General features: G+C 43.3%; 2 protein-coding genes across 2 annotated transcripts in view; one reads left to right on the forward strand and one right to left on the reverse strand.

Annotated features, from left to right (window-relative positions):
• hapln1b (hyaluronan and proteoglycan link protein 1b) overlaps positions 1–5072 on the forward strand; it is a 20802-nt gene extending 15730 nt beyond the window's left edge. The window contains exons 4-6 of the mRNA XM_063888770.1: positions 109–307; positions 1212–1514; positions 2281–5072. Of these exons, the coding sequence (XP_063744840.1) occupies positions 109–307; positions 1212–1514; positions 2281–2570 (792 nt within the window). The 3' untranslated portion in view covers positions 2571–5072. The remainder of the gene's footprint in view (positions 1–108; positions 308–1211; positions 1515–2280) is intronic.
• Positions 5073–6422: 1350 nt separating this feature from the next.
• LOC134868839 (versican core protein-like) overlaps positions 6423–23942 on the reverse strand; it is a 28081-nt gene continuing 10561 nt past the window's right edge. Inside the window, exons 7-16 of the mRNA XM_063890171.1 lie at positions 21165–22388; positions 18964–19133; positions 17656–18877; positions 17013–17126; positions 16815–16928; positions 12868–13026; positions 11581–11663; positions 9988–10132; positions 9067–9249; positions 6423–8987 (exon numbers count right to left, since the gene is read on the reverse strand). Of these exons, the coding sequence (XP_063746241.1) occupies positions 8770–8987; positions 9067–9249; positions 9988–10132; positions 11581–11663; positions 12868–13026; positions 16815–16928; positions 17013–17126; positions 17656–18877; positions 18964–19133; positions 21165–22388 (3632 nt within the window). The 3' untranslated portion in view covers positions 6423–8769. The remainder of the gene's footprint in view (positions 8988–9066; positions 9250–9987; positions 10133–11580; positions 11664–12867; positions 13027–16814; positions 16929–17012; positions 17127–17655; positions 18878–18963; positions 19134–21164; positions 22389–23942) is intronic.

Raw genomic sequence — 23942 nt, forward strand, 5'->3', positions numbered from 1 at the left:
TCAATTGAAATGGGACCAGTCGTTTCTTTGTAATCCTGCTGACACACAGACAAACACAGTAAAGGATGTTGGAATATCACTCACTGACGTTTCTCCGTCTTCCTGCAGGTGGATGTTTTTGTCGCCATGGATTACCACAAGAGGAGTTACGGAAGTTTCCACGGACGCGTCCACCTGCTGGGCTCGTCTCCAATGGACGCCTCTCTGGTGATCACGGAGCTCACCCTGGAGGATTACGGGAGATATAAGTGTGAAGTGATCGACGGGCTGGAGGACGGGACTGTGGTGGTGTCTCTGGACCTGGAAGGTGAACAAACAACAACGGATTAAATATAAAAACCATCAGATGTTTTTATCTTGAGTGTATTATGCAAGACAACAGAACAACCAGACCTTAGATACGAAACCAAGATATTTAGGATCAAAACTGTCATCACCGGGATGAGAGACACCTTTATTTTGTATCCTGATGACATCATCCCGTTATTACTCCCTAAACCTGGTTAGATGTCATTGCTCTGCAACACTGCAGACTAAATTTAGCAGCGGCGCTCGGGGGAAAGTCAGCAGTGTGTTCTGAGAGCATACTGTATAATAACTGTACAGAGTGTGTGTGTCAGAGTGTGTGTCAGAGTCACAGCAGCTTCATTATGTTTAAGACAGCAGCCATTAGCTCTGAAGCCAAAAAGTGCTGCCAGCAGCTGACAGGGAAACAGCTGAGCAAACACAGCAAGCGACTTTCTGTCATGAGGTTAAATACCAAGACAGCCGACCCAAACCCCGGAGGATGCATCCTTCAGAGGAGCCATGAGCTTCTGCTCCAGTAGTTCAGGTTTTTATTGATTTATTTAGTTTGGTAAATGGAATGAAGGTGTTTGTAATTTAATTAAACACATTTGTTATTTGCTTTTGTTTGAGACTTCATCAACATACATTTCCAGTTTTCTTTTCTGTAAATTAATCATTAATGAACTCTAAATTTACACAAATTAGATTTTTGAAATCCTGGGATTTTTCATGCCTTTTCTCTTTAAAAAAAAGTGACTTGAAAATCACTTTAAACGTTCTCATAAATTAACCTTTTTTGGTAAATGTAACAACCATGAATCGTTAAACCTCCTCTGGCACTAAACAAGACTTCCAGTATTTTAAATTTGGTATGGACACACTAAACTACTTGCTAACACACATCCTGTTCCCCCCCCCCCCAGGTGTGGTCTTCCCGTACTACCCTCGCCTCGGCCGCTACAACCTGAACTTCTACGACGCTGAGCGGGCGTGCCGGGATCAGGACGCCGTGGTGGCCTCGTTCGACCAACTGTACGACGCGTGGCGAGGGAAGCTGGACTGGTGCAACGCAGGCTGGCTGAGCGACGGCTCGGTGCAGTATCCCATCACCAACCCCCGGGAACCCTGCGGAGGGAAGAACACCGGGCCGGGGGTCCGGAACTACGGCCTGAGGGACAAAGACAAGAACCACTACGACGTGTTCTGCTTCACCTCCCACTACAAAGGTGTGTGTGTGTGTATGTTTACATTTGTTTAATCAATGCAGTGTCCAATTAAACATAGTGGGCTACTGCGTCAGATACACTTGCAATTTGGGCTAAAAAAATAGTTTTACAGAGGTATGTTTTGTCAAGGGTAGGGGAGAAAAACCTGGATATTCTCTGAGATTCTGCAAACCACAAGTTCATTGCAAGATCTGTTTCAGTTTGTTGCAGAGGGGAGCAAAGTGGTTTCTGGACCACAACAAACACACACACACACACACTTTTTAAATAATATGCAAATCCGAAGCGTTAACCATCATGTGACATTTGGCGCCATTTGGAGCATGTCAGCTGGCGTTATGACATCATCGTGGCCGACTTCCTGTCCGTTTTTCGATTCAGCTCTTAGAGGCTTTTTTGTTTGTCTCCGCATTTTAAAACTAAGAGCCAAATTCCGTTTGTTTACGTGAAAGTGGGGGAGTTCACAGCACAAACCGGATGTGGGCGTGGCTTAAGTATTCGTTTACGCACAATGAAGGAATTCATTTCTCACTTATTTTTCTGTCCTGATGCATGTGCAAAATTTGGTGAGTTTTGCGTTCAAGTACAATAGGGTCCTCGTCGACCTCTGGTCTCAGACCATGATGACACAAAAACCAGCTGCGAGCATTGAGGAGGTGCAATAGAGAGAGCTAAAAAGCTAAAGGAACAGATAAGTTTTGAGCTTTCTTTAAAGACTTCCACGGAGCAGGAGTCCCTGATGTCTGATGCCCTCATCTTCTTGCAGGTCGGTTCTACTACCTGATCCACCCGTCCAAGCTCACCTACGACGAGGCGGTGCAAGCGTGTCAGAAAGACGGCGCTCAGATCGCCAAGGTGGGCCAGATGTACGCCGCCTGGAAGCTGCTGGGCTTCGACCGCTGCGACGCCGGCTGGCTGGCCGACGGCAGCGTTCGATACCCGATCTCCAACCCGCGGCGCCGCTGCAGCCCCACGGAGGCGGCCGTCCGGTTCAGCGGCTTCCCCGACAAAAAGCACAAGCTGTACGGAGTGTACTGCTTCAAGGGCCAAAACTGAGCTGAAAACACACACACACACACACACACACACACACACACACACACACACACACACACACACACACACACACACACACACACACACACACACACACACACGAGGGATTTCAAAAAAACTGTGATGCTTTATTTCAGTGGTTCCCAACCTAGGGGTACTTTAGGGGACTGCAGGGGCTCGGTAAAAAGGATGAGGGATTGAAATGTATTTCCATGAAGCAAGCCCCCACCTGGAGCAGCACCAGAACAGGGGGTGAACAGTTGGATTCAAAACAACAACAAAGGGTTCATTACAAGATCAAATGTAGGCGAATCATCCCCGATAGAATGGCGACCAGCTCACGAGACAAAACAGGTTGGGAACCACTGCTTTAGTTCATGGAAACCTTGCATTGTAATGTGGGATCAACACTCCCACGATGGGATAGTTTACACATATTTAATGTTCTTTATTGTTCTTGTTCTTATTTAATCAAGGCGAGGGTTGGAAGGCATCACAGCTAACTATCGAACAAACGGACAATGGAATCAAAAGAAAAAGGACACGTCTGAACTGAGTTCCACAGCAACACTTTGGGCACTTATCTTGTTCTGTTCAAGACCTACAAAGCCATGAGAAACATCTGGAAGAATCCCTGAGATCATCAGGCCTCGCACAGCTGAACCGATCTGTCTGTACGTAACAAGGTGCTACTACTGGTACTTTGTACTTCATCACACCGTCCAGTATTTTATGTTTTTATACAACCGTGTTGGACCAAGCATCATCGCCTAAATAAGGGAAAAATAATCCAACATTTGTTTATGTTTTTTCTAAGTAAGTAGGATATTATCATCTAGAAATGTACTTCTGTTTATGACTATTTTTTGATATACTGTAGACACTATTATTATTTTTGTTCAGCCAAAGTCTCTTCGGTTTACATAACATAACGACAGTGGGGGAAAAAATAAAGAATTTTGCACTGAACATGTAGAGGAGACAAACAGTCTGTGCAGAAATAGAAAATGCCTGGCATGAGTAGAAACAGTTCTGCTGAGTCACTGTTCGCGGCTTCATCTTAGCATGACCTAGCACAAAGCAGCCCTCAGTGCAGATCTACACACTATATATCTATGTAGCGCCTTGAAAACTGCTATTTTTGATACAAAAACTGTAGTTTCTTATAGTGAAAGAGCATTGGTGACCTCAGCACTCCATACGCAACTCCGTATGACTGTTTCTGTGCAGGAATCACTTAACGTCTATGTAGCTACAACACTCACTTCTACAAATTCAAAGTGAAAGAGGTTCAAATTGCATGAATTTTGCATCTTGTTGCTTATATCCATCAACTTTGTACGACATCGTGCCACCTTTAAATTCGCTTGATGCAATCAAGTGTCCAGAAGGCATTTTGAATCATCTCAACCATGATGAATAAAGGTCGGATTCAAAAGATTTAAATGACCATGTGATGCAAAGACTAGAAACTTTGCAACAAAATCAGGATGCACCCTCTTCTGGACAACTAATGCAGATTTTCCTCGTGAGGTTTTTGCAGGAAACTCATCCTTGTAGCTCCACAGAGCTACGTAGGGAGAGCTGAGGTCACCGATGGGATCAGGCCAGATGCTGAGTGTTCGCCTCATTGATTGCTATCTGAGCTCTGCAGAGACCCAGCGGGCCTGCAGCCAACCTGCAAACTGTTAGAAACACATTCAAGAAATCCTGCAGGGGTTCTTCCATGTAAGGGTATCACAGAGTTAACGGTGCACATTGATCAGGAATTAGCTCACTGTACGCAGTCTGGAGGTCATCATCTGAGCCTGGTTTGCTTGGCTTCAACTTTGACAAGCAACCGGACTATCGGACACCCTTATCGCTGCAGAACTGCTGCAGGATTGCAAAACTAGAAGATGTTTCCCGAAGCTTGAACAGTTTGCAAACAGTGCTAAGTGTCCGTTTGTTTAAGGGATAGCTTGACATTTTGAAGAGTGCAAAAGACTTGAGAAAATTCCTGCTTTTTCCCGAGAGAAAGTCCCTGTAGAACAACAACTTATAGCTTTCACTTGTGTGTTTGTGTACAAGAAATGGACAATAAGTAGAAATCAAAACGGCAGTCGATTCTGACTGTGTTAAATATAAAGCTAAAACCACCAACTGATGAGCTAGCCTAGCTCTTTTCAACAGTGATAAAATCCACATATCAGTAGCTCTAAGGTTTACTTGGGAAGACAAATGGTAGTTAATAGGCTTTAGAAGTGCTGGTCGGTGCGTTTTAAACACTGAAGGCTAGCTCATTCTCCTTGTTTCCAGTCTTTATGCTAAGCTAGGCTAAGCTAACCAGCTGCTGGATCCAGCTTCGTAATTAGCATTCACATGAGAGCATATTCACGTTAAAATGTCAAGCTATTCCTTAAAAGCTTTAAAATAATCTGTTGATTTTTCTGACCAATGCTTTTACCTGCAGCCTTAGGGACCCAAAGACAAAAGGACAATAAAACAGATCATGAAACACGACTCTGCCTCCGTCTCTGCGCACACGGCTCATTGAGTTCGCTTATTATCACAAATCACAACATCTCATGAGCGATGTCTCTGCAGCTCTGCAGGAGGAGTCAGCAGAGTGGATGCAAGTGACTTCAGCTCTGGTGTAGTTCCTGGGTAATGCAGTAATGTGTCCAAAGGGAGGGGCGCTGCGTGCACACACTCATGTTTTCCTGCAGAAACACCAAGGCCCATTCATGGTGCTGATTTTTGTAACGGGGATATAACGTGTTGCCAAAGCACGGGACTGTTTTAGGAGCCGAGTGACGGCATGTCGGTGACGTCTGGGGTTTTAAATGTTGATTCATGTTCACACACTGGTTTAAACACACAGGTCAGCATTCATGCACACTACAATAATACAAAGGGTGTAACGATGAAAATAAATACTTCTTTAGCAACTGCTTTCCAATTAAATTCAGGATCCAGTTAAGTAATGTACCACTGAAAAGCATTTTTAAGGCCAAAACCCCCCTGAAAATATATTTGGAAGCATAAAAAGTATTGATTATTATTGACCTTACATGTATATATTTAAATTAAGTTATAATAGTATTAATTGTTTTATGAACTTTGGATTAGCCGGTGATTTAGCATTAGCCGGGGACTGATCAGTAGCTGGTGACTGAGCATTAGCTGGTGACTGAGCATTAGCCGGTGAATTAGCATTAGCTGGTGAATTAGCATTAGCCGGTGAATGAGCATTAGCTGGTGACTTAGCATTAGCCGGTGAATGAGCATTAGCTGGTGACTGAGCATTAGCTGGTGACTTAGCATTAACCGGTGAATGAGCATTAGCTGGTGACTGAGCATTAGCCGGTGACTTAGCATTAGCTGGTGACTGAGCATTAGCCTGAGACTAAGCGTTAGCCGATGATTTAGCATTAGCTGGTGACTTAGCCGGTGACTTAGCATTAGCTGGTGACTTAGCATTAGCCGGTGACTTAGCATTAGCTGGTGACTGAGCATTAGCCGGTGACTTAGCATTAGCCGGTGAATGAGCATTAGCTGGTGACTTAGCATTAGCCGTTGACTTAGCATTAACCGGTGACTTAGCATTAGCTGGTGACTGAGCGTCAGCAGGTGACTTAGCGTTGTTTTATGGTATGCTAAGGGTACCTAGCCTGCGTGGTACCTCTTCATCTCCACTTTCCCATCCAAATATGGTGAGTTCTGGTTCGGATAAAAAAAAATTGCCGGTAGAGTACAAACATATAGACGACAACAACAGCGCAACAACAAGCACCATTTTTTGTTAACGTCACAGACATTTGATCCATTGTGTTCATGCATTGTGTTAAATAAAAGACACAGACACAGGCCTGTTATGATAGTTCTTATTATTGCGCACACAGCTGACAATGACACTGAAACCAGGATGAAGGACATTTTTTTTTACAGTTACTCAAATCGGAGAAAGAAACAACGATTACATAAAAATACGCTCTTGTGCCAAAGATACAGTAAACAACATGGAGTAAAGAACATTTATAAAAAGCATATACACTGACAGACAATATATAAACAGAATGAAGAACAGGAAGAGGAGGCAAAATGCACAAAGATCCTTAAAAAAAGCTTGCCTCTGTGATGGTGTATAAGGACTATTGTAGGCTTAAAACAATAACAAAAAAGAATCGCAATTTAAGAGAATAAAGTCTCAAATGTACACAGAAATCTGGATAAATTCTCTGAGATTTTAGTATAAATTTGCAATAAAACATTACATATTCCAGTCAATGTCAAAAATTCTGTATTTATTTTTATTTCCCAGTAGCCCAAAAGCCCCCAAAATGTAGAACATTCCCCCAAAATGTATGTTTTTTTCATTTTAATTTAAATGTTTTATACTTTTTTGAACATTAACGAATTAATTGAATTTACATAGCTATATGTTTGTTGTTGATAACATTTGATTTTCCTCACAAAAATCTAAAAATGGGACTTTATGTCTTTGGGGAATTTATTTTTTTTATTGAACATTTTGTTCGTTTTGTTATCTTGAATTAAAGACTTTAATCTGAAGGAATATCAGAGCTTTTTACCCTTTTTAAATGCATTTTTAAACCGTCTTTCTTAGATTGTTCCTCCTCTTCTATCGCTCCTTATTTTTATTTTTTTTACCTACAATTGTCCTAATACACTCGTATTTTCACATTCCTTTATTCATTGGATTTTAAAACACAGATTCCAGATCTGTAGCGACATCTTTAAACTCAAAACCCAACAAATATTCGTAGAAAAGGACAATTTGGTGGTAAATTTGAGTCGATAAAAAGCATCAGATCTGTAAACAGCAAGTCATCACATTTTCCAATGACCTTTATTTTACATCACAGTCCATTCATAGTTTCTAAAGTATACAATAACTTAAGTTCATATGGCTTCGTATAGTATCTATATTATATATCCTATGATTAATAGCACACACACATTCATAATAATCTCCTCTTCAGATCCGTGAGCCGCTCGTTAAATCTCCCTCTCCCTTTTATATAAAAAAAACAAAACGTTTCTCAGCTAAAATATTTTGTACAAAAATCTACACGTGGAAATCAGCTGGTGGAAACGGGTCAAACTGAAGCCGACACGTCGGAAAATAATCTTTGACAATAATTTAAAGGGGTGCATTCATGCTTTCTTAAAACTACTGGGCTGGTTTGTATAAAATAAAACACAAGTAATTCAATATTCAGTTTGTATGTGCTCTAAGTCCCTAAAATGAAAGGCACCTTGTGCAGTTATGGTTATTTTTGGTCCCTTTTTTTTGTATCATAAACTAAAATATCCTCCATAGCGTACCTTGAATGATGTGTTCAACTTAGAGAAAGGAAACACAAGCTTTGTTCCCGCTGCACAACTCGACTCAACTCAATCTTTTTTGGAGTTTTCCATTAGAAAAATTTGTGAATAATACCTGGTACTTTCCCCAAGTCCCACCTGGAGTTAGAATCCAAGCGTAAATCCTCCCCAGCAACAAAACGATCCTCTTAAAAAGCCATGCTAACTTCAATAGCCGCCACAATATCATGGCTAACTTAATTGGATCTTATCATGTTGGGTGTGGAATTAACCTGCAACCTTTCTATGGATTTTTGAAGTCCAAAATGTGGCTTGCAATGGACAAGGTGAGGCTTGGTTTTAGTCTTTTGCTGCAGAAGGAGTTGTTGATTAGGTGCAGCCCCTTATGATATATAAAGCAGTCAATAACAATAAGTGTTTACCACAACTATGAGAGGTTCAATGACACACAAATGATATTAGGACGATCCAGTTTGCAGAGATATAAATGACAGCCCCTGAAAACCACTTCTGGTCAGAAAGAAGTCCTCTGATTGGTCCTTGATTCACAGCATTGTTACGCAACTTTGCTCAGAGTCCCGCTTACAGTGGAAAAGTAAATTGAGAAAAGCACAAGGTACCAAAATTGAGTCGAGCTGAATCATGCAGAGGAAACCTGAGGTTTCTCAGTGGGATGTTAGACCATTAAAAGTCTTGAAATAATCTGTGAGCTAACTTTACAAAACTAACTTCTCACTAGTGTTACGGTTCAGATCCTGGAGGGTTTTTTGGGGCGACAGAGTACCGGTGAAGCACCATCAACAGACAGTTCAGTGCATCCCTCTGTGTGTCGATGCTTCTGTGTCCGGCTGGTTTACGAACCCTCGGATCAGTGCCTCATCTCGTCCTCGTCCTGCGCTTGCTGCTGATGCCTCTTCTCCCTCTGGGAAGGGTTCCAGATGTTCTGAAAGAAGCTGAAACTCTGCTTCTGCTCTTCATTTTTGCTCAGTTTCTCGGGGCTCTTTGCGTGGTGGACGTGTTGGTTCTGCTGCTCGTTGTCCTGGTTGTTGCGGCGCCGGAGAGTCATCAGCTTATGATAGGTTTCGGCTGGGAAAACGTAAAGAAAGGAGCGTTAAAAAGACTATCCTACAGACTGTGGAGGTATCAGAGCTGCTGAATGACTCACGGCTTGTGCAGGTGACTTTCGGAGCGTCCCATTGGCCGTTGGGCCGGCAGCGTATGGTGGGGGCATGTCTCTGGATGAAGCCCTGCTTACAGTGGTAGCGCAGCAGGGTGTTGATCTCGTAGCGAGACTTCATCGCCCCGAACACCCGAGCCTCCTTCACCATGGGGGGCTGCCCACAGGAGACTGAGGGGAGGGAACAGAAAGGGATGATTAAACTTCAAAAATTATGAATAAATCTAGATCTGAAGTCATTTTTCCTTCAGAAATGATAAAAATCAAACATGCATCTCAGATATGAAGACTTTATGTCTTTTCATCACAAGTCTGGCCCTTAAATGACTCAAAATATCTCTAATATATGAAGCCGTTGCTTCAAATGACCTCTAAGACATGCATAAGAGTATGTTTCTGTTTAGAAATGACTTAGAAAGATGTTTTCAGCCTCTAAAATAAAAATAAAACAGCTATTATGCGCCTTAAATGACTTAAGAATATGTTGAATCTGAAGCACAGACTAAGAGACAGAAAATGCCGCTCAAATAAGAAGACTTCCCGCTATTTAATTCACCTTTACGCCGCCTTAAACCACCAAGCCTAAGCTGATACTTGATGCGTTACTTTCTCAGAGATGACACATTTCCGGCAGATCTACAGAGCACATTTTAAATATCCTTTTTTAAGAGACAAGCCTCTCAAATTTGACGTCCACACTTTGCAAAGCTCCACTATAGCTCCAGAATTACTCTCAAGAGAAAAAAGAGCCAAATATTTTGATTATCCGTAAGTTTTCAGGCAGAAATGTAAAAGAATGCTGCTCCGAAATGGAGAGATCCTGCTTTTTAATTCAACGTTAAGCCCCTTAAACAACTACAAATGTGTCTCTTTAGTCTGAGGTTTTTTTCAGTGAATGCCTGCATGTACCTGTGCCCTTCTTGCAGGTGAAGGTCAGGTGGTAGTTGCAGGGCACGTCGTTCCACTGGCCCCCTTCGTGCCAGATCATCACCACGCAGTCCTCTCCGGACTGGAAGAAGCTGTCGGGCTGGTTCGGCCTCCAGTGGTCGTATTGCTGAGGGAACACACAGATTCCTTCATCGTGAAACACCCAATAAAGTCAGCTAAAAACAATCAGACATTCCTCAGAGTACAGCTTTATATATCCAGTCTATGATGTGCACTCACTTGATTACTACTGCGTCTTATTGAGGAATAAAAGAGTATTTATTTTTCCATTAATCAAATACTGCAATTAGATAAGACTCAACTAGAGCTAAATACTTCTTACACCGCCACCTACAATTCCTGACTGTGCACCAAACCCCTTTAATTCTCCTTATATAACGAAGTTCAGGATGATTATCACGCTTATCCTGCAACCACTAATGCTCCTCATGTTTGTTTAAGGGCGATGAAATCAATGCATATCCCAGTGAGCAGACTGGGCTCTTTAACTGGCTGTAGTTCCCAGAGAGAGCAGACAGTGGTGCTGCAGCCTCAAACCAAACACTCTGCAGCTTATACGCAGGAAGGACTCAACTCAAGCTGCTTTACTTTGTTTCAAAGCAAGAAAATGAACATGTGAGATGCATGAAACATGCACTGTACAAAGGTTAACTCCAGTGAGGGTGTGCCTCTCTTCTGGAGGATAACACATCGCAGCAGCCTCCTGTCTCAGGTTTCAGACTCTTCAGAGACTGTCCACATGTTCAGCAGCTGACGCACAAACTGTGTCTTCATGACTCAAGAACTCGAGAGGGCAGCGGCTGGTCAGGAGGAGAGACACTGTGTCACCAAACAGGAAGCACTATCAGCAGAAGAAGAGTGAAGGTAAGGAAGGAAATACAATCTGTCTGTATTCAAACTAAAAGATCCAACCCTTCAATCCTCAGAGGACAAGTACTCAGGTCTTGTACTTGAGTAAAGTAGAAGTACTCAGATCTTGTACTTGAGTAAAAGTAGAAGTACTCAGATCTTGTACTTGAGTAAAGTAGAAGTACTCAGATCTTGTACTTGAGTAAAGTAGAAGTACTCAGATCTTGTACTTGAGTAAAGTAGAAGTACTCAGATCTTGTACTTGAGTAAAGTAGAAGTACTCAGATCTTGTACTTGAGTAAAGTAGAAGTACTCAGATCTTGTACTTGAGTAAAGTAGAAGTACTCAGATCTTGTACTTGAGTAAAAGTAGAAGTACTCAGATCTTGTACTTGAGTAAAGTAGAAGTACTCAGGTCTTGTACTTGAGTAAAGTAGAAGTACCAGAGTGTAGGAATACTCTGTCACAGTAAAAGTATTCTAAATGTTCCTCCAGTGAAAGTAGAAAGTACTCTCCTCTAAATGTACTTAAAGTAGCGACAGTAAAAGTAGTCATTGTCTGATTGGTCCATTTCAGAATAATATCTCTGATATGTTTTATAATGATTGATCATTAAAGTGTTCTCAGAGCTGGTAAAGGTGCAGCTAGGTTTAAAGGCTATACTGCAGGGTAGCTTGTGATGCATTCAAATCCCATTCAGTCTCACCATCGGCCTCCCATCGGTCCATCTGAAGTCCCTCTCGAACATCTTGTCGTTCAGGCCGAGCCACTGGTAGTCGCTGCCCAGTCCTGCAGAGAGAAACACACCAGAGGTCTTCTTGTGTTCTCCAAAGCAAACCCTTCTCCCCAGTTTTATAGACAAGGGTTTGGAGAGGAAAGATGTGTTGATTTACGAGGCTGTGGTTTGTTTGTTAGCGGTGGGAATAAACACCAGTGTGAACAAACAGGAGGAGAGGGAACGTTTAAGGCTGTGTTTTAAGGAAAGTCCATTTCTTCTCCTCAATAAACTGAAAGGTTTACATGTTGCACAAGCTCTGATTGTGTATGGAAACTCTGTGTGTATCCCACTAACACTCATCACTGGATCAGAGCTCAGAGCTCAGGCCGCTTTCCAAACAGTCTTCTCAAAGTGCACTTCCCTGCAGGCTAAGATGTTTTAAATAGAGACATTCACTCATGTATAGAGTTCAGTGCATCAATGGAAGGCACAGAAATGAGTCCTTAAAGACAGTTTTTCATCTACTTAGGTCCCAGATTTGGAGTTTAAGGCACTGAAGTCCAATCTGTAGGTCCAAGCATCATGGGAAGCATTGAAAATGAATGTCTTTCATTATTGACCCACTGTGACTGCACCACTGATACCCTCATACTTAGTTTTTCTCCATGTACTCCAATGCTAAAGAGCATCTGGTGATGACCCCCAGGTGATAATGACTACAGGTAGTTGTAGTGCTATATGCTAAGGTTTATCAGCTTTAGTTGTTGCTATACGTCCCATCTTAGTTTAGCTTGTTAGCTGCTAACATTGGCTAATTATCAAGTACATTTGAGGCTAATAAAGTTATCTTTTAGTCTGCTCATTAACTCTTAAGGGACTATTAAAGCTATTACAATTCATACTGGAGATAAATGAGTGTTTGAACTACATTTCATCACAACTCCTCCCATGGTTGTTGAAATAGTTCACCAAAAAGATCCTGACCGCAAACCGGTTCATGGTGCTTCAGTAAAAGTCAGAACTTCAACAAAGTAAGACGGACTCATCCTCTGGGGATCATGAATGTCTGGACTAAACGTCATGGAAATCTTTCCCATAGATATTTAGGTTTGAACCAAAAAGTGTTGGACCCACATCGCTACCATGGCTAATAATGTTCTGCTTGGATGTTAAACCGGGCCTTAACGAGTCTTAACTTCTTGGGATTAGAGACTGGACTTAAGGTAGAGCGATTACATCTAGAGTCGGTGTTTAGATGCCTCCTCCTGGACTTACGGTTGACGTACAGCTGCTCCTCTGCGGACAGGATGCTGGTCAGGTGGGCTCCGTGCAGCCGGCACTCCCGCTCTGCAGCGTCCCACGTCCGGCGGTGAGTGAAGTACTTATAGCAGTGAGACTGGAACTTCAGCCAGCCGAAGCCACACACCTCGGTGTCTGCAGAGAGGGAACACATGCAGAGTTAAAGAACTGATCCTATTAGAAATGCATTGATTAACATTGGCTAAACCTTAGTGGAAACATGCCTTAAACTTCAGTCGGTATGCAGATGATACCCAATTATACCTTTACATAATTACATCAGCTTTATTATATCTATAGAAGCCAGAGGAAACTCTCAATAAATCTCAATAAAACTCTCAATAAATCTAAATAAAACTCCCAATAACCAGCAGAAAACTCTCCCAATAACCAGCAGAAAACTCTCCCAATAACCAGCAGAAAACTCTCCCAATAACCAGCAGAAAACTCTCCCAATAACCAGCAGAAAACTCTGTCAATAACCAGCAGAAAACTCTCTCAATAACCAGCAGAAAACTCTCAATAACCAGCAGAAAACTCTCCCAATAACCAGCAGAAAACTCTCTCAATAACCAGCAGAAAACTCTCCCAATAACCAGCAGAAAACTCTCCCAATAACCAGCAGAAAACTCTCCCAATAACCAGCAGAAAACTCTCCCAATAACCAGCAGAAAACTCTCCCAATAACCAGCAGAAAACTCTCCCAATAACCAGCAGAAAACTCTGTCAATAACCAGCAGAAAACTCTCCCAATAACCAGCAGAAAACTCTGTCAATAACCAGCAGAAAACTCTCCCAATAACCAGCAGAAAACTCTCCCAATAACCAGCAGAAAACTCTCCAAATAACCAGCAGAAAACTCTCCCAATAACCAGCAGAAAACTCTCTCAATAACCAGCAGAAAACTCTCTCAATAACCAGCAGAAAACTCTCCCAATAACCAGCAGAAAACTTTCCCAATAACCAGCAGAAAACTCTCTCAATAACCAGCAGAAAACTCTGTCAATAACCAACAGAAAACTCTCCCAATAACCAGCAGAAAACTCTCTCAATAACCAGCAGAAAACTTTCCCAATAACCAGCAGAAAACTTTCCCAATAACCAGCAGAAAACTCTCTCAATAACCAGCAGAAAACTCTCTCAATAACCAGCAGAAAACTTTCCCAATAACCAGCAGAAAACTCTCTCAATAACCAGCAGAAAACTCTCCCAATAACCAACAGAAAACTCTCTCAATAACCAGCAGAAAACTTTCCCAATAACCAGCAGAAAACTCTCTCAATAACCAGCAGAAAACTTTCCCAATAACCAGCAGAAAACTCTCTCAATAACCAGCAGAAAACTCTCCCAATAACCACAGAAAACTCTCCCAATAACCAGCAGAAAACTCTCTCAATAACCAGCAGAAAACTCTCTCAATAACCAGCAGAAAACTCTGTCAATAACCAGCAGAAAACTCTCTCAATAACCAACAGAAAACTCTCCCAATAACCAGCAGAAAACTCTCTCAATAACCAGCAGAAAACTCTCCCAATAACCAGCAGAAAACTCTCCAATAACCAGCAGAAAACTTCTCCAATAACCAGCAGAAAACTCTCTCAATAACCAGCAGAAAACTCTCTCAATAACCAGCAGAAAACTCTCCCAATAACCAGCAGAAAACTCTCCAATAACCAGCAGAAAACTCTCTCAATAACCAGCAGAAAACTCTCCCAATAACCAGCAGAAAACTCTCCAATAACCAGCAGAAAACTCTCTCAATAACCAGCAGAAAACTCTCTCCCAATAACCAGCAGAAAACTCTCCCAATAACCAGCAGAAAACTCTCCCAATAACCAGTGATGTGCACATAAAAGACGGCAAGAACAGCTTGAATCCTGGGAGAAAACCAAACCTTTGCAAATGCAAATGTGCTTTTTGTCTTCATGCTTTTGCTTGGAGACAACACTTATTTTTTTACTTCTCATGGAACTCTGTTGTCCAGGCCACAGAAACACAGAGATGAGGTCCAGCTGTGGGACAAAGGCCTGCCTCTGAATGAGCTCAGTAACACACAGTTGGACTTCATTAACCTCCACAAACCTCCAGTTGTCTGCAGGTCACACACATACACACACTTTAACACACACATTTGGTTTAATATACAACGACTGTAAGCCATACAATCAGTTCTGTGCTTTGTGGGGCTCCGGTAAACAATGGAGGTTTTGTATCAGCTGTGCCAATGGAGACGTGATGGAAAGATGCCGTCGGGGTTTTAGCTATCGTCAACCCGCCATTTCTTATTAAGTCCGCTGTGCAGCACCTGGAGGGTCAGGTGAGGATTTAATTTGAGACTGCTCCTGGCGAGGCACAGAATAAGTTGAGGACATGCAATGACGGAGGCTGTTTTTAGCAGAGTCAATGCCACACAGCTGCAAACGCTTTCTGGCCAAAATAAAGGAGCAATTATCTGTTTTCTACTCCGTCTTTCCACTGGCAGGAAGCGACTGAAGGACAGCTGTGTGTGTCTGCTGCTGCAGGCATCAGGATGGACGACCTACACAGAGGTCCTCTCCATAATGCACACTTATTATAAGATGCTGGATGCTTGGAAACACCCTGCAGACTGGCAGTTTAGGACGGGGGATTTCCACTTTCCACTCACTCCACCTTCACTACAGTAAAGGTTCAAATACAACATTTGTTTTGCATTTCTTCTTATGATGTCAATCTTTTTTTAAATGTACGTCAAGTCATCCTTATAAAAGTTATTCAGGAAAAAGGTTTTGCAAGAAAGTGTCATTTGATTTACCCCCCCCCCCGCTGCATCTATTTTAAGGCATCAGTACACATGCAAAATACACAATATATAAGCTTTAATAAAGACCATGTTGCATGCATCGCTGAAGGGATTTCTTTTGTACCTGTAAATGTATTTTTATACATTGTGGAATAACTGATAAGCTGATTCAAATGAAGCTAAATCAGACTTTTTCTAATGTTGCAACCAAACCTCGCTCTAAAGAAAGGAGGGGACCTTCTTAGACATCAAAAAGTCTTATTTATGCTTAAAGAATATCGGTCATGCTGGTCCCTTGGTGATTTTCATGGAAACCACGAGTCCTTGGAGCATGCCTGAGCCCTGATTAGACAGAAGAATTGGACGAGAAGCTGGAACGAATCTGCAGAGGAGCCAACGCCCCGCGTCCCAGAGCAGCTGAGCAGCAAACACTGCAGACTGCGTGCACCTGTGACAGTTATACTGTAGTAAAAGTGTGTGTGTGTGTGTGTGTGTGTGTGTGGGGGGGGGGGTAAGTAGAGACAGACATGGGGAGTTACAGCTGGAGCTTTTGAATCTAATTAACACCTGAAAGTGCCCTTTTCTTGCAAGATATGTCCCTATTCTTAATAAAGTCATGATAATTAAATCTGGTTCTTCACTAAAAGGCTCGGTTATTTTACACCGTACATAAAGATGTTCTGTACGGAAATCAAAGAGTGATAGATGTAACGTTCTGTAAGTGTATGATGCATATATTTCCATATACAAGTCCGATATTCAGACTGCAGTAGCATAGTTAGCGTATCGGATGGAGTTTTCCGACTGTAGGAGGTTTGTTTTGACCTGGTCTGAATGCTTTAATTTGAGAATAATGCAAAATAAAAGCTGTTCTTTTCTGGTGAAAAGCTTAAAAACGCAAAACTACAACCACTGATCAGTGTCAATACTTGATTGGGATAACAAAAACAAAGGTAGGGACAGGGATTGTATTCTTTTAAATACCCTTTTCAATAAGGTCCACTCTTACGGTGGCAAAAGCAACAACAAAACGACAAGTTTAGAAAAAGGCAGGCTTGTGCGTTCATTATGCTCCTCACAGTCTGCAGGACTTTGTTTCAGTGTGACAGCAGCCCTGTGTGGCTCCTCAGCTGCAGCTCACCTTGTTCGCAGAGCTCTCCGGAGTAGCTGGGCAGACAGAGGCAGGTGAAGGAGGCGACTCCATCCAGACAGGTGGCTCCGTTCAGACAGGGGTTGGACTGGCACTCGTCAACATCTGCAAGACACCATGCATCTGTCAGTAGGGGGTCAGGGTGGCTCGTTAAAAGTAAGAATCCTGGCTCTTTTGTGTGTGTGTTACCTGTTTCACAGAGCTGCCCGGTGAACCCAGGTGCACACACACACATATTCTGTGTGTTCCTCTTGTAGCAGGTGCCTCCGTTCAGACACACATTGGTGGAGCATGGCAGGAGATCTACACAAAGGACATGCAGGGTAAAATAACATCAGTGCTGTGCATAACACACCTGAAACACAATGGCACAGATGGAAGGAGTTCATTAAACCTTGTTAGCTCTAACGTTAGCTTTGGGGGCTAACTAGCGAACCACTAAGACAAATGGAAACGTGTCTTAATCTTGAATCGGTATGCAGATGATTATACCTTCACATCATTACATCAGCTTCATTATATCTATTGAAGCCAGAGGAAATTCTCTCAATAACCAGCTAGAAAACTCTCAATAACCAATTTGTGGACAAGGAGACAGAATGTTAGCGAACTGCATTATTTTGTTCTGCTCTGTATTTGGTATAAAAAAGAGACACTTGCCATCCTTTATAAGACGTGATAGGGTTTGATAGCCTTGGGTAAAATAGGGGCTGCTTAGCAAAAGCTTTACTGCAGGCAGCTAACTTACTGCTAATGGTTAGCATTGGTTTACGCCATGGGAACAGGATGCAAAGCTGCTGTAAAGCTAACACCACTGACGCAACAAATGTACCTCTGGTTTCCACAGTGCTGACCTCTGCAGGGTGAGCGTTCTCCGGCGGCTCTGTGGTCCGGGTCTCTACTGGTTTCGGGGGCAGAGCCTCCAGCAGAACAGGGGCCAACGCTTTGTCGTAGTCCACAAAGTCATCGTCTGGCAGAGGGGTGGCAGCGGGGTCAGGGGTCAGAGCCCACTGAGGCACGGACTGGGTGTGGTGATCGAAGGTGTACAAGGGCTGGGTGGAGCTCGAGGTGGTCTGCTTCGTCTTGGTGGTGTGGTCTTCAGGGGTCGTGGGTGCAGACTCAGAGGTGAGATCAGGGTGTTTCTGATCGTGTGTGGTGGAGTATTTTGGCGTGGTAACTTCTGAGGTCACGTCCTTTCTGTTTGTGGTTTGGTCTGCAAAGGTCACAGCTGCCACATCTGGTAAAACAGTAACTGTGACTTCTGTAGGGGGGTCAACAGGACCACCCTTTTCCCCAGCAACCTCCCCAGCTACCTCTCCATCTCCGGACAGCTGTCCTGCACCTGAGCCTGCATCTGAGACCACGTCTACAGCCGGTAAAACCATAGGCTCTTCTGCTTTGGCTCCAGGTTGAGGTCTCTGGGTAGAATAGATCCCCGGTGGGTCTTGTCCTGAAGCTTCGTCTTCCCCAGACGCGGACCCTTCAGAGTCCTCCGTGTTGGTCTTTGTGGTCGTTTCCTTTGATGGTGCATCTGGGGTCGAAGTGGGAGGCTCCGTCCCTCCGAGCTCCGTCTCTTCGGTCACAACTTCGAACTGACTCCCTGCAGTCGGCGGAGCATCGTCCGCGGAGCCTTCCTGCGACGCACAGGACTCGTCGTCGGTGCTGCGACTGGCAGAGCCTTCCATATCGTCGAAGGTGGAGACCCCTTTGGTGGGAGGCTGGGGGACAGAGGAGGGGGCTGAGGGAGTTGTGGTCGCCGGGGATGAGATGTGGAGTTTCTGGTGGGTTGTGGAGGTGGTTCTCGTGTCCGTCTGATCGCCTGGTTCTTCAGTATGTACGTCAGAGACCGCGGTTGCATCTGGGGAAGCATCTGTAGGGAATGGGTCTTTTACAATGGTGTCTTCAGTTGGGGTCTCGATGATGTCGTAGTCAAAACGAGACACATTTTCTTTCTCCGTCTCGTTTTCATGCTCCACCTCGTTGACCTGAACAGGTGTGGCAGTCTCGAACTGATCTCCTCTGGCTTCCTCTGGCTGCTTCGGCTCAAGTGTCACCTGAATGCATCAGAAAATCAAGGATATTAAAACTTGGGTCTTACTTTTTTATCCATCTGAGGACTTCTTCCTCCTCTGGACGGTACCTCGTGTTTCCCATTGAGGAATCTGATGGTCGGAGGCAGGTTGATGGGAGAGACATCGAACGGGTCGGTGTCTCCGCTGCCCTGCACACTTTCAGCGGTCACCTTAGAGAAGTCGGTGATCTGAGGGAACTGAGACTGAGGCTGGTTCAGGATGCTAACGATGTCTTCCACTAGAAAACAACAGGATATATTAGTTCACAAGGCGGACATAAAAGCAAGTCATCCATTGATTCTGTTTGTGTGTGAGTTGAGGAACAAAGAGTCGACCCCCAGATAGTTCATTTACTAACAGTGAAGCCTATGCACCAATGCTTGGTTGGCTTTAGCCTCTCAAATGATAGGATTTGCCACTTTTCCCTAATTGATATTGTGTGAACTGAGAAACTTTGACTGTTGATCGACCAAAAAGTAAGTCACGCTTAGATTTGGACATTTTAGAGACAAAATGTTTAACTGCAAAGATCAGCAGACTGAACGATAGTGCAGCACTAACCTCAACTAAAGCAGCTGTATCTCAACTTGTCCAAACTAAAGGAGCATTATTATGATTTTAATCAGTAAGAATCCAATTAAGAAGTCACATAGCATCATGTTTTAGCCTAAGGAACACAAACTTCCTAGCTCTTTCTCTGGAGCTAACAACGACTGGACTGACAGATAATTAATGCATTCATACTTTCTGTAATCATTCAATCAAAGGAACCACATTTAAACAGGCCCCCTGTCACCCCTGGTCCAGAGCCTGTTGCTTCCATGGTGGTAATAAAACAAATACAGACGAATATAGGGAGTTTGTTTGAGAAGTTGTTAGTAACGGCTGTTCAGGCAGCTCCCTGGAGAAAAGACAATTGGGGTCAAACATTTATGGTTTGTTTGGCTCTTTCTACGCCACACAAAGCCCTTTAGAGGGGGCTAATCTCTCCATGGGACCACCGGTGTGTCTTTGTTAGGAAGAGAAAGACGGTGAAGTGAAAGCGTATTTACTGCTGATATATTTGAGTATTCATGAGGCTGCTTTTCCCGCCCGGAGACTCAGTGATGTGTTTACAATACGTCGAGCGGGGCTGACTTCATAGCTTTTTCCACATCTGGCTCTGCTAAGTGTGTGTGTGTGTGTGTGTGTGTGAGAGTCTGTCATTGCAAAACCTTTAGCTGTTTCCTAAGAAGACAACAAACAAAACCCAATCCACCGCAGCAGAAGTCCTCGACAGGACTGAAACAAACGTTGAGGTCGATCAGAAAGATAAATGCTCTCAATGACAGATTGAGGGGAACTTCGTGAAAGTCAAATATTAATACAAAGGCGTTTCGGAAAGACTCCTGGGGACCCTGACTCTAAGGGTTAGGGTTACGGTTGGACTGGTGTGAAGAACTGGTTACTCCCCGCCATATTTCTACCTCCGTCTGAACCTCCAGCAGCATCTATACTGATGTTTAACGAATCTGCATTAATGAGGTTTGTGTATTTCAATTATTTGTATTTATTTTAACGGTGCATTTCATACGGAAGTGCAATTGGGCCAAAAAATCACAAACAAATGCAGACATTTAAACATATATATTGTCAATTATTTAAATATATATTTTACAGCTATTTTCATTTATTATTTTTTAAATAATTGAAAATAGAAACAAATAAATGATTTTTTTAAATTTAAAATATATTTTTTAAATGTAATTATTCAAGCTCTTTCATATATTTGTTCAATATTCTTTTTATTTAATTATATATTTGTATTTATTTGTGCATTTATTAATTAATTATTGCTGTAAGAGAGCTGTCTCCTCTCTTCTATGGTCCATCTGTTAAAGCAGTGGATCATTTATTGTAAATCATTTCAAAAATTGGTGTAAAAACTGACATATATGCTGCAGTAATCCACCACCAAGAATTTGACCAATTACCATTTTTTTAACGAAAAATGCCCCAAAACGTTTCAGTGTTCAAGAAGAAGCGTGATCCACGGAGAAAGTACACACAACTAGGATGCGTTTGGCTTTTACAGCATAAAACACACAGCAATCAGCAGCTTTGCAGTTATAAATGTGCTACAAAGGCGGGAGATAAACTTAAGTACGGGATAGTTTTTGCAAAAGCTGAATTCTTTTATGAAGTGTTTTGCAGACAATTGGGTAAATGGTTATACATCAAAGCTCCCCGGCGTACACACCATCCTTCTGTAGTTGAAGTGTTCCTTTACCTGATTGATTTTTGTCCTTTATGTTGACGATGATGAGATGGAAAGGAGTTTTGCCTGAAGACGACTCCGGGTCTACAGGAATGGCCAGCGATTGGTCGAGGTCAAATGTGGTTCCCGGGGTGACGTCCTCTTTAAAAACCACTGCCGGTTGCTGCCCCCCCTCTCTGGTACTGGCGGGCGCCCCTGGTTCAAGGGTCTGGGTTCCTGGGAGAAGATGCGATTGTCTCGATGGTGTGGTTTCTGGGGTGACTTCCAGAAGCGGACCTGGTCTCGGTGTGGTTTCTGGGGTGACTTCCAGAAGCGGACCTGGTCTCAGTGTGGTTTCTGGGGTGACTTCCAGAAGCAGACCTGGTCTCGGTGTGGTTTCTGGGGTGACTTCCAGAAGCGGTCCTGGTCTCAGTGTGGTTTCTGGGGTGACTTCCAGAAGCGGTCCTGGTCTCGGTGTGGTTTCTGGGGTGACTTCCAGAAGCGGTCCTGGTCTCGGTGTGGTTTCTGGGGTGACTTCCAGAAGGGAACTTGGTCTCGGTGTGGTTTCTGGGGTGACTTCCAGAAGGGAACTTGGTCTCTGTGTGGTTTCAGGGGTGACTTCCAGAAGCGGTCCTGGTCTCGGTGTGGTTTCTGGGGTGACTTCCAGAAGCGGACCTGGTCTCTGTATGGTTTCTGGGGTGACTTCCAGAAGTGGACCTGGTCTCGGTGTGGTTTCTGGGGTGACTTCCAGAAGCGGACCTGGTCTCGGTGTGGTTTCTGGGTTGACATCCAGAAGGGAACTTGGTCTCGTCGTGGTGTCCACCCACCCTTGTCCTGGGATCACCATTGCCCCACTGGAGCTCCCCTCGCTGCTTCCTCTCTCCCCACTGCCGCTACCGGACACAACCCGGCCTACCTCCTCCCCCCCGTGGGCGATGTCGAGGTGGGGTGGCTGCTGGCGGGTGGTGGGTAACGGAGGGAGCTGCATGGGGGGCAGAAAGTCTCCTCTACCTGGTAATGCCTCTAGTACGTTGGGGTTGAAAACTGGGTCTTCATAGTCTAAGACCATGGGTGTGGGGGTCCCTGGGGCCGGGGTGTGTTGGTCCGGTTGGGAATATGTCACAGGGTCTTGTGTTTGGATTTCAGCTCCTTCTGGGACGAAGACTGGTCCGGGTGTTGGAGTGGTTCTGGGGTGTTCAGTTGTGGATTCAGTGGATGTCATCGGAGGATTTGTAGTCGTCGGTTCGGGGAGTTTAGCTGCAGGAACAGAGAAGAAGAAAGAGGGATTAAAACCTCAGCAGGTGGAGACAGATGGAGGTGAACTGGGACCGCTCCAAGTACCAGTCCACACTCCATATTATAGGTCTGCTCGGGGACTTGAACCGGCTCCCAGTCCAAGTCCCTACAGACTGAGCCACTGCTGGACCTTTAGGATAAAAGACAATTTGATTTGCTCTAATTTTTTAAAGGATGAAACCTCTTCTGCATTAAAGTGAATCTTGTTGTTACACCTGCTGGAAGTCATGTTCCCCACATAACTCAAATGGTTCCTGCCCAAAACTACATGTATACCGCTTCCTAAAAAGGGAAAAACTGAGCCTAAAATGTCTGGTATTTGCTTCTCCCAAACAAAGCGAAGTTGACCCATGTCCAGTTGGCTAACCTGCAGACTCAGGATCCAGAAAAAGCATCATTTCCCAGACAAAATGCTTTCAGGATGAATCAGCATTGTTGTGACTCATTAAGAAAAGAAACAGGCACTATCTGGAAAATGCTAATCATGGAGCCGCCAGACTGCCGTTAGCTTACAGTTCGCTTTAAAAGGAAACGGAGCCGCTTTCAATTTTAGAAACATGACGTCCACTGTCAGAAATAAATCAGGGGGCAGACTGTTTTAACCATGGTGTCAGAATAAAAACAGTTACTAACAAACGTCTCAATGTGGCTGCACTCGTGTATTTAAATGATTTGTAATTAATAGTAATCCAGGTAACGCAAACATTTATACATTTATATTTATATATTATTATTAGAAAATATATTTTAATGTATTTTAAATAAATACATGAAAATAGCTTAAAATAATAAATGATTTTTTTATTTTAAATTGTTTTTAAATATTTATTTATTTAAGCTTTTTTCACTAATTTTATTTAAAATGTATTAATAATATTTGTATTTGTTTATTCATGGTCTCCATCCCACATGTTGTAAGAGATCTAATTTTAATCCTCTCTTGTATTTATTTCTGTCTAAATGCACAGCTCTCTTCCTAAACCCTGCTTCCTCCTTCATTGTGTACAGCATAAGGCTTCAGTTTCTGCAGCCACAGATTTATATCTCATTATGATGGAATACATACCATATGAGAGAGGAAGCAGAGCTGCTAAACAAACACACAGAGCTCTCTTTGTGCCGCTCTGACTTCATCAGTCCTGGGAGAAGCTTTGACATAATGCTCCAATAAACGCCACGTAATTCACTCCCTACGTACGCTCGTGAGGCGGGTTCCCTTTTTCTTGTTCTCCCTCCTGAGCATCACGATTTTGCTGACCTGTCTTTGCAGTTATGCTCCTTTACGCCTCTCCACTTCATCTCAGGAAGACATATTGTTTGTGGCTTGCGAAATATCATCCGAACGCCACGAATATTTGATCAGAATTCTTCAAAAAGATCTGTTGGTTTATGTCTCATGCTTTGTGTACAGCGTCGTGCGTTCATTCTATCCGTTCAGTGTGTTTCACTGTCCTTCAACAAGCTTTGATCCAACCTTCACGTCTTTATTATGAATCTATTTTGAATATATTTTCA

The sequence above is a fragment of the Eleginops maclovinus genome, chromosome 8, assembly GCF_036324505.1.
Source record: "Eleginops maclovinus isolate JMC-PN-2008 ecotype Puerto Natales chromosome 8, JC_Emac_rtc_rv5, whole genome shotgun sequence".
Taxonomy (NCBI): Eukaryota; Metazoa; Chordata; class Actinopteri; order Perciformes; family Eleginopidae; genus Eleginops; species Eleginops maclovinus.